The 11102-nt window shown below is 46.7% G+C and overlaps 1 protein-coding gene across 1 annotated transcript; it reads left to right on the top strand.

The window, feature by feature from the left end:
- Nucleotides 1-536: 536 nt before the first annotated feature.
- On the top strand, nt 537-6646 carry LOC120615496 (spermatogenesis-associated protein 31E1-like). The gene is made up of 4 exons (XM_039878560.1): nt 537-680; nt 1533-1590; nt 2311-2371; nt 2665-6646. The coding sequence occupies exons 1-4, from the start codon at nt 537-539 to the stop codon at nt 6644-6646; spliced, it is 4245 nt and encodes a 1414-aa protein (XP_039734494.1).
- Nucleotides 6647-11102: the final 4456 nt, after the last annotated feature.

The following is an 11102-nucleotide window of genomic DNA, read 5'->3' on the forward strand; positions in this document are numbered from 1 at the left end:
AATCTTAAAAATTAAATAAATAAATAAATAAATAAAAAGATAAATTCATAAAAAGAGTAAAAGGTTGGTAGAAATAGAAAAAGGCTCGTGAGTACAAACTTTCAGATAAAAGATGAAGATGTGAGGATCTAACATAACATGGTGACTATAGTTGATAACACTGTATTGTAAAAATGAAATTTACTGAGAGTAAAAAAATGTTCTCACAAAAAAAATAAATGTGAGGTGAAAAACATGGAATTGAGGACAAAAGATACTGAGAGTATTCTGTGAAATAGCCAAAATTTCTGAGACCTTCAAACTTTCAAAGACTATGAAATTGGTGGGTTCAAGCCAAGATCTCCAAGAGAAACAGAAACCAGGTAATACTTGGCTTCCAGGTGGAATGAATAAAAAATTGATAAAGGTCTAGAAAGTCCAGGAGAGTTGAGGGAAGGAGCCTGGATGGATAAAGGGAGGGGCTATGATCCAGCCTGCTCCCCTCTGTCACCTCCCCCTCACTCAAGAGCCCTTTGTGACCTGACTACAGCTCTGTGATGCGGGTCTGGGCCTCTAGTCCACAAGCCACTCCCAATGCTCAGTTGCTTGATGGCAACAGTGCGATTCAGATGATGGAGAATTACCTCTCTTTTCTGAAAAGTGTTATTGCTACCTGGTTGAGCTCTGGTTTTGCTCCCTGGGTAACTGATACCATCCTTGCCCTCTTGTGTGGACTGGGGCTCTTCCTCCTGCTATTTCCCTTATTGGAGAATAAACTATCTTTATCACCACCTAGGAAACAAAGAAACATCAAGAAGGTAAGGAACTTTTGGCCTAGACCCAACAGAGATTTTCTTTTTTCTTATTTATATTTCCCCTTTTCTAAATCACCTAGAGAGACTCCTAAGATGAGAATTCTTGGAAATAATAGATCATCATCATCCTAGGAACAAGCCAGGCCAGGCAGGGGTTAGAGTGGACACGAGGATTTCTATCCAAAGATCTCAGACTGTGAGTCCAAGTGTGTCGGAGGGCTCCAGGTCACAGTCCTAGATGCAGTGACCAGTGGCCAAGGACTGGATGGATACTAAGTAAGAGTTAGATCTCTGCAGGTAGACAGGCCCCTGTGCATAACTGGTTCACCAGCTGCCTTCCCATGGCAGATGTCTGGGTCAAGCCTCTCCTCTGTCAGGGTCATGCGGAGCCCCTAAGCACTTCTGAGCAGAGGCTGGAGTGAGGCTCTGGCCTCAGAAAGCAGAGTCCTACCTGACGGAGCTCAGAGGGGCCTGTAGGTCTGAGAATGTCTGTGTTTCTTGAGCAGAGGAACAGTGATGGAAGAAATCATTGATGGGTCTCATATAGAAAATCCTTCTTTATGTTTTTCAAATAAAAACAGAAATATTTTTATCCACTTTAAAAATAAAGGGAGAAAAGCACAGAGTCCCATTAGTTAAGTGGAAAGTCATATTACTCACATTGAACATCTGCAGCTCATCTAGAGAGAGGAGAGTGAGAATGAAGTCCCAGCCCCCTTGTTTTTTCTTGTCTCTCAGTGTCCAGTGGAGCCGAAGTGGAGGCGTAGGAGCAGGAAGAAAAGTAGAACATTGAAAGGTGAGCTTCTGCCCCTCAGCCCTGCTCCCAAAGGTTCACCTCCACCTCTCTTGTCCCTGAGGGCCCAGCTCCAGGTCTCCAAGGACACCAGCAGCACCCATCTCTCAGAAAACGGAGCTCTCAGGGAGGCTCCTGGAAAGGAGATCAGAACCCAGATACTTCCCAGATTCTATGCTCAGAACAAAGCCTTGAAGCCTCTAAGGCCTGGAAATGGGTGTCACCCAGCAGGGGCATTTGGGCTGTCATAAGGGTGGGAGACCTCCAGGTCCAACTATAGACAAGTTGTGGAGATCAGAACCCAGATACTTCCCAGATTCTATGCTCAGAACAAAGCCTTGAAGCCTCTAAGGCCTGGAAATGGGTGTCACCCAGCAGGGGCATTTGGGCTGTCATAAGGGTGGGAGACCTCCAGGTCCAACTATAGACAAGTTGTTTACCTTCACTCAGATCCTTCTGTGAGGTGCCCTCTGACTTTCTTCCCCCATGGAGTAGTTGTAAGGTCTGCAGTGGGTAATGGATGTGGAAGCACTTAGTAAATGCCAACACTCTACCCTTCTTCAGCCTTGCCACCACTGTCAGGAATCATGTGTCCTTAGACGCAGATGCTTGAGCTCCAGAGTTTTCCCTTTCAGGCATTTTCCCTAAAGGGCCATTGCCCTAGCCTCCTATAAGACTCCCAGGCCCTGCCTTGACCACGTGACCGAGTCTCTTGATTTCTAGCTTGCAGAGATTGCCTGCAAGAACTGGAAGAGGTTCGGGGCCTAATTTCTCTTCTGCAAAGGTAAAAAATTTTCCTCTTTTCTCCTGTGTCTGCCTTTCTCCTGAGCCTATGATGAGATCCCATGGCTGCAGGCCACCTTGGACTATTCTAAAGAGGGGAGGGGCATGGGAATGGAGCGTGGCTATAACCCTGGGATAAGGGATAGCAGGAGCACTCTGAAGTCAGCATGGGGACTAGAGAGGACTCTGGGCCCCAAGTCCCCACCCCCATTGGCCTGCCCAACTTGCCCTACCCATCCTGCCTTCCTAACCCCACCTGCTCCTGGATGTTGCCTGTGCCTTTGTCTCCTGCAGCCATCTCAAGAGGCTCTCGGACAAAAGCAGCTTTCGTCAGCGCTCATGTCAAGACCTCTCTGGCAAAGTGTGCAAAGCAAAGCCTACGGGAGCTCACCAGCCCTGTGGGGAGCCTGTGGAAGATGCTACTCCTGCCATGTCCTCATCAACTTCTCCAGCTCCCCTGACCCTGCGTCCTCTATCTCTGGCCTCCACCCTGTCAGCAGAACATCAAAAAGACCAATCTGACTTGAGTAGAATCCCACTGGGCACTGTCACAAAGAGCTCACCTCCAGGTAACTCTTCTCTGGCATCCCCCATTCCAGCCATCTCAGCCCTTGGTGGCTCAAGTTGTCCCATTAAGTGCCTGTCCTGGTGGTGGGCGACTACCAAGGCCTTGTTCTTCCCCACCTCATTGCAGCATAAGTCCCAGCAAGGGCACCTGTCTTGTCACCCACAAGAGGCATCATTTTGGGGAGACCTCACAGATAGGCAAGTAGAGACTACTAATCCTTCATTTGTCAACCCCGATGTCCAGAAGCTGTTGGAGATACTGATCACCAAGAGAGTAGAAGTGAAGATTTGGAAAGAGAAGGAAAAGGGTGGGTCATTTTCAAAACAAGTGAGCTCAGACTGCCACCTGAACTCTTTGGGGAATATGTGGAAATCTCTGGATTCTGAGCAGGACATCACAACCCCTCAATCCTTCTGGGGCATGAAGGACAAAGCAGAGCAGGTGCCCGGTCCTCAGCAGCTCTCACATTCCAATTTCTTGGGGGACGATATACAGCAGAAATGCAGCCAACTCTTCTGGGGTCTTCCCTCTCTGCACAGCGAGTCCTTGGTGGCTACTGCCTGGGTGCCTAGGAGCTCCTCTCACCTACAGGTTCCTTTTGTTTTATTCAATGGAATCTCTAACTGCTTTTCAGTTCCAGTTCAGCCTGGAACACCTTCAGGGCTTTCCCAGGCCTCACCCTTGCCCCTCCCTGGGGCCCAAACCCAAACTTTGACTGGAAATTTGACCCAGTCCCAGCTCCAACCTCTGGCTCAGATCCAGACCCAGACCCATTTCACCTCCTCCCTCCCAATCCAATTACCTTCTTCTCTGCCCAAGTTAAGGCCCTCTGGGGTATCCTGCCAGATACTCCAGAATAAGGCACAATCTTTCATCCCAACTGAAATTCAACATTTAGATTGGCCTTTGTTGCAGAAGCAACTGAAAAAGAAGAGGGCTTTACCTTTTGCTGCCAAAAGATCTCAGGAAGTCTTCAGCCAACTCACTCCCAACCTTTCCCAGGACAGTGGAGCCTCCCACAGGTCAGATTCCATTCTTCATAAGGACTTTATCAGCCCTAATCTTGAGAAGCAACATATTCAAAAGAGGCTCATCAAAGATGAACACCTGGATGGTCTGCACTTCAGGATCCAAGGGTCTCTGGAACTGATGCAGGCTCAGGGCCAATCCCCAGGATTGTGTCAGGCACAGGAAAAGCAGGGGCCCTTGCAGTTCTCTGCATTTACAGGTGAGAGCAACCACTCACAGAAGATAAAGTCCAGGTACACTAGAAGATCCCATAAGAAGGGTATGTTAACATTACAGCTAGCTGAGGACTTCAGCAGGGGTCTACAGAAACGTATGAGGAGGATCCAGAAAGATCCCTCTAGAGGCTCAGCCAGCTTCCCAATGAAGATTCTGAGAATGAACTCCAAGAAGGAATTGAAAAGATACTTGAAGCCCTCAGAGAGCATCTTAGGAAGTTGCTTACCCAGGGGCCCAGGTAAGAAACATCTAGAAGAAATCTTGAAAGCACACTTGGTTAGGAAGTCAGAGCAGATCAACCAGGGTTTGATCCCTGTGAGTGTACGTCGGTCCTGGCTTGCCACCAGCAATGCTTTTCTCAAGTGTCACACTCACATGGAAACCAGAAATCGAGCATCTTTGAAGGGTCGGGATTGCTGCGTAAACACCACCTGTGAGATTTCCATCCTCAGTCCACACATTCGACAGGTGCTGGAAGCACACATTATACGGTTTCGTGTGAGGAAGAGGTGGGGCCTACCCCTCCAGGCCTTTGAGTCCATAAATCTGAAGCTAAGTGAAGCTCAACAGTTTCCCCTTCCACAATCCCCCCCGCCCCCCTCAGCCACCTGTGTATCCGGGACCTACTCAAAAACCAAGTTCACTAAGGTCTTGGGAAAACCTCCTCAGCCCATTCTGAGAGAGAAAGTAAACACAAAAGAGTCATTTCCCACCTCAGCAAGTCGTCTTCTTGCCCCCTCACCTGCTTGTGAGGAAATCCAGAGGGTACTGGGAGAGACCCCAGCTGGCGATGGCCATGGGCCCACACAGGCCCTTCTGACTAGACAAAAGGGAAGGCTACCTTCTCAGTCCCTCACGCTCAGCCTCATGTACAGAACCCAGCAGATTGGAGCCGTCGTGGGGGTTGAGAAAAGGAACCAAGAGCCGAGTCCAAGTTCAGCGGTAACCAGAAATGAGCCAAGGGAGGAGAGAGGAGGTCAGGCCTCAGGACACCCCTGCCATAAGATAGCAATAATGGAAATGAACTTAGGGTCCAAATCTTCAGAGGCTGAAGAGACCAGGGAGACAGTGGAAGCTGAGGAGACTCCTACTTGGGAAGTCATTGTAAGACCCAGTGTTCCAGCCAACTCCCAAACCATTAATACGGATCTGAGGAGATTAGGGTCTCCAGGGCCCAGTAAAAGCCATTTACCTCCTACAAAGTCGGTTGCCCAGGATCCAGAAGAGTCATATGTTAAAACAAAGATTGCTAGGAAGTTTGAGCTCCGAAGGAAGATGGAGTCAGATAACCAGCCTCAAGGCCATGCTACTGGCATGCTCCTTCAAGACGGTCACACTGATGTCCTCCTTCAAGACTATGCCACTGGCACGCTCCTCCAAGACTGTGCCACCAGTGTGCTCTTCCAAGACACTCATACTGATGTGCTCCTTGCTGCAGACATCTTAGCTTCTCACATGTCACTGTCCAGTTACCAAGGGGAACAGATCAGTGGGGACACACCAGCTACCCAAGTGCCATATGACCTCATATTGAATGGACAGAGGAGCCAGAATCAGCAGGAGCCCAGGATACCAAAAGTTAAGGACCCATATAATAGCCAGAGCAAGATGTTTGTCCCCATTGATGAGAGAGAGTACAATAGGAAGCCCAACCCAGGAGAGCACAAAGAAGGGTTGGCAGAACTGAGGACCTCCCAAGCCAGTGGGATGAGCAATGCTCCCCAGGTCAAGGGAATGGAAGACATACTTAGGAACAAATACCTCAAACTCCTGCCAGAGAAGGAACAGGTTTTTCTAGAAAACCACTCTAGAAAAAGGATGAGGCACTCTCTGCAGTATCTTAACACCAATATAGTCAAAGAACTGGAAGATCCCCTTCTAAAAGACCAGCCCGCATCAGCCATTGCCCAGAGCTGTGAACCAGTCAAAAGCAAATTCATTATAGACAACAGGCCTATGGAAGCTCAGGATATTGTGACAGCTGTTGGACAGATCCTGGTGGAGAAACTGGGACTTCACCAAGGACTTCCTTCCTCAGAGTTAAATCAGCACAAAAAACAATTCCAGGCCCCAGTAGGTGGGTGTTCTTCCTACCACAGAGTTCTCTCCTCCCCAGAGCAGAGAAGAGTGATGAGAAAAATGGCTTATGATCACCAAGTCACCCCCAATGGACACAACTCTCCTAACAAGAGCAAGTGGACTGGAGACAGGGACAATAAGTGGGCCTTCCCACCCATGGAGCCAGGGTCCCCAGGGAAACCCTGCCAGCATGGGCCAAGAGTAGCAGAGGCCTCAGACCACCTTCACCATTACCCAACAGGCTATCTTCAAAAATGTCTCTCCTCTGGTCAACCAGAGTATGCTCACAACCTTCCTGATAAGAAAATTTTTCTCCAAGAAACAATTCAGAACATGCAGAGAAAACCTGTTTTCTCTCATGTTAGCACATCTTCTATGTGCTAATGGCTTCTTCCTTCCACTATTCTTATTGTTTTCCAAAATACATGTTTTTTTCTCATGAGAGCTGATGGTCTCTGTCTGTGCCCTACAGAGGGAAGAGAAGGGATCAGGGTCTGTTTATCCTGAGTTCTTGCTTTGGCTTCCAGAAGGGACAGGACCATGAAGGGAGGGTGACTACAGCGTGGCATACTGACCTTCACCCCATTCCCTCATTGCATCTTGTTTCCATGATACCATCATTACGAGAACAAACAAAAGCATTCAGGTCTTGCAAAGATGAGTGAAACTATAAGATCCCATCCCAGGATCTGGCTCAACCCATCCTCTCCTGCTTTCGCTATAGAGAAACTTGTTAGCTATAGGAGATGGGTTTGCAAAGGCTGGAATTCTCCCAGTCTCCAGGAAGTGTCACAGAGTAGGGAAGGGAGTTTGCGGGTGATGCTAGCTCTGAGTCCAGAGGTGGGAGAAATCTCTCCCTGGATCTCTTAATGGGAATAAATGACACATGCCCCTGTGAGCTCCTTCTCTCCCTGATGAAGTTTGAATTTAGATGAGCCAACAAACTTATCTTAGTTCGGTGTCACCCTCTCTCTGCCTTTCTCATTCTCTGGAACAGCAGCGAGGACAAAGACAGTGACTCTAGCTCTGAGGGTATGCAAGCCTGCTCATGGGTGCCCACAGTCCCCTTTCAGAGAATTGAGCAGGATGTGACTGTGTGCAGTCATTACATGATGGTGGGACACTGAGATTAGGGAGAAAGAGGCAAAGTGACATGACATGCCCATAAATTGTACAGTGACCAAGGAGCTCTTGACATCCCACTATTATCTACAGGCCCAGAGGGGAGGAGAAGTTAGGGGTCCAGTAGCTCATGGGGGCCCCACTCCAGGATGTCCATCCCATTCTAGCTCTAAAAGCCAAGATGAGAGAAGCCACCTATAGCGGCTACTCAGAAGACCAGGCTCACAGAGACAGCAGAGCCTTCAAGCAGAAAAGGTTGACTTCTCCACAATATATTTCATCAGTTTACACAGGACTGAGGACCTCAGGACGTAGTCTTTGACTTTTATTTACACGTGTGGCCCAAGGACGGCTCCTAGGGGACAAGTGGAACTTAAAAGACTGAGAGACTGGCCTGGGATCATGTAGTAAGTCTTGCCTGGCTTGCCTTGCTTACCCCAGAGCCTTGAGGGAGAAGAGGCCATCAGACATGATTTGTGACAGAGCAAGCCTAAGTGACATGTCCAGAATGCAGGTGCAGTCCAGGAGAGGCCCCCTGCCCTCTGCTCCAGCCCAGCTGGCCTCTTCCCCAGGCCAGGCCAAATAAAAAAAGCTAGGAGACCAGGAGCAATTCCTCTGGAGTGATTCAGAGCTTTGTGTCAATCAGGGCGCACAGTGGACCCAGCTCCAGGGATGTTCTTGTCATGGTGAGACTCCTGCTCCAGGAGGGGCCCTGATCTGATGACAGCAGGAATGGTCCTGCCCCCATGCCTATCAGGACCCCAACATGTAGGACCAGGATCAGGGTGGAGGGGCAGAGTGGAGACAGGTCTGCTCATGCCATCTCTCCCTGGACCCAGGTCTTGATTCTGGACCCCAATCTTGAGTCACCTCCAGGGTGAATGCAGCAGTGACAGCACAGCAAAGATGTGTGGGAAGGTGGGACCCAGGGCAGAGAGCACCCCTCGGCCCTCAGGAGCTCAGGAGGGTGCAGCACAGAACAGGGGCCCTGATCCTAGCTGATGCCGGGTCCTCACAGGGGTCCAAAAGGTAAGTTCTGAGAGTGGGGAGAGCTGGATATGAACCCTACACTCCTGTTAGGAGATGTGCCACAGACAGACAGGGATGCTGACTGAACAGCAAGAAACAAGGAGCAAGTCAAGTCCCTTTGCTCCTCTCCTGCCATAAGATACAGGAAGACCAGCCATGGAGAGCCCCCCACAGAGAGATTCACACAGAGATTTGTGACAGAGACCCACAGAGAACTCACATAGTAATTTCTCACACAGAGACCTGTTACCAAACTTAGGGGGTTCATTTCAACTGCACGCATCAAAGCCAAAAGACACAGACGGGTTGCTGCAAAGAAAGTAGAGGTTTATTTAAGGAAATGACACCAAGCCCGGAGACACAGGTGAGCTAGCTCGTAAAGACCTGGCTCCCCGATGGCCTCTACAGGATGGATTATATAGGGAAAAACTCAGTAACTAAGGGGTCATGGGCTCTCTTCATTGGTAGGAGGTAGTTGATCATTGCCTCTGGTCCTGATAGTTCTGTCTGGTTTCAAGGGGATGCTGGTAGGGTCATTCCACCTTCATGGGTGTGGAGCTGCAAGATGTTACTTTAGTTTCTGTGGTCAACAGACCAGAGGCTTTATTTCAAAGACTGTTTGATGCTGACCTAGGGGCTTAATGATTAAGGGAGTGGTCGTGCACTATGCAGAAGGATAAAGAAAAGAAGCAAGTGAGCAAAAGCCAGTTTGAATCACAGAGAAACAGGAGAAATAGTCATTTTAAAGAAGTGAAGATTTACACTGACCCACATGGAGAGACCCACACAGAGAGACCTCTAACAGAGAGACCTGTGACAGAGACCTCTGACAGAGAACCAAATCGTGACCACCCACAAAGACCTGTGACAGAGATCCACACAGACCTCATGCAAGGACCTCCCACAGGAACCTCGTACAAAGACTTCTTTCAGAGGTCAGAGGTCTCAGCAGAGACACACACAGATCCACACCACAGTCCACATGGAGGCCTCCCAGTGCCTCACAGAGACCACAGAGAGACCTCAGAGTCTTCACATCCATACTTCGGAGCCTGAGCAGCCACCTAATGACAAGCCACCTGGGTGATACTGGCAACACAGGAGGAGTATCTGCAGCTGTGCCTCCAGAGAAAATGCTTTTGTATTTTTGTATCACTTCTGAAAAAGAGAATCAAGGATTCCACATGTAAATCTGCAAAATCTTTTCCTTCGCAGATTTTCATTAGCTTGAGCTCTGACCCACAGTTTAGAGACTGACAAACTTTGAAAATGAGCAAAGCTCTGCCAAGCATCTAATGAGGGAAAATATTTTTTTAGTCAGATTTTAGTAATCGTTCAGTCAAATGGCATTGGGGGTCACATTTTTTATTTTGTTGGGGACAAGTCCTTGCACGAAGCAAGAAGGACTTTGCAAGTGAGATCTAACATAAAATGAACCAGCAAAGAAGTATCTAACTCATTCTCACGTCTGACTGTGCAGCTAGCACATTATTTAGTACAGAACAGCTTGTATTGGGTTTGTGAAGTTTACATTTTTAAATTTAAAAAGACTATCGAACATATGAAGCTTTTTCACTAATGAGAGATTTTTGGAAATATTTCTATTACCTCCTCTGGCATATTTATACTTACTGCTTAATATTAAATAATTAAATGATATTGTTTACTATGTTGCTTTTAAAAAGTGGCAATACCCTCAGATGGCATTATACCTGTCTCCAGAAAGTGAAAAAAAAATCCTAACGTTCAGCGAAGATAGCTTAAATTTCTGGACTATTTAGAAGAATTCACGTTTTATATAATTCTAAGAAATGCACATTTTCTAAGACTTAGGAGGTCAAGCTCTATTTTATATTCATTATACATCTATAAAAAGGACACATGCTTAAAATGATTTTGAAGTCTTAGAAAATATGTCACTTAACCAGTGCTCGAAATATACATTACTTCAATTAAATTACTTCAGAATTGGCATATTAAGTTCTGTTAAAGAAAGTATACATTTAATTACTGTGTTTATAATAATAATAAAAGTCTTGCTGTCTACCTAATTCTTTCCAAATTGTGCACTTAGTTGAAACTACACATTTCTCACTGGTCATAAGAATCCTGTTTCCCTTGACATGTTAAAATCTACATAATAAACAGATATCAAGTATACTCAAGTTGAGAATCTCAGGTTATCCAGTGTCAGTGTCATGGTCCTTTCTCTCAGAAGAGAGGAATGAACTGATGTGAGGAGTCTGTGGGTGTATATTTGTTTTAATTAAGAAAAAAAACAGCAAAATATTTTACAAAATCATAGCTATTAACTTTTTAAAATTTGCTCCCTTTGTGATATTTTATTGTTATTAATTCACAGAACTGTAGAAAGTGGCCACTCTAATGTTCAATCAATAGTATTCAATAACTAGAATAAATCATCATTTCCCTGTAGATAGCCATATCCACAACATTTCACAATCATAAATATGATACTTTTTCTATTTGAAAGTTTAAGCTGATATTCTTAAACCATATCTTTAATGGTTTAGTGGTAAGAGGTATAAAATGTGACTCTCAACAAAATAGATGAAGATTTAGGAAATGCTAGCATCTTTCATAGGAAAACACAATTGCTTTATTTCACCCTGATAACAAGAAATGTAGATGACGCAGCTCTTTGGTCTAAGAACGAATTGGAACTTGG

Source organism: Pteropus medius, unplaced genomic scaffold, assembly GCF_902729225.1.
Source record: "Pteropus medius unplaced genomic scaffold, Ma_sr-lr_union100, whole genome shotgun sequence".
Lineage (NCBI taxonomy): Eukaryota > Metazoa > Chordata > Mammalia > Chiroptera > Pteropodidae > Pteropus > Pteropus medius.

Bases quoted from the DNA above. Each gene is read 5' to 3' on its own strand.
- LOC120615496 (XM_039878560.1), top strand. From the start codon at position 537: ATGCGGGTCTGGGCCTCTAGTCCACAAGCCACTCCCAATGCTCAGTTG. The intron at 681-1,532 runs GTAACTGATACC...CTTGTCTCTCAG, and splicing joins GCTCTGGTTTTGCTCCCTGG to TGTCCAGTGGAGCCGAAGTG. The intron at 1,591-2,310 runs GTGAGCTTCTGC...CTTGATTTCTAG, and splicing joins GAAAAGTAGAACATTGAAAG to CTTGCAGAGATTGCCTGCAA.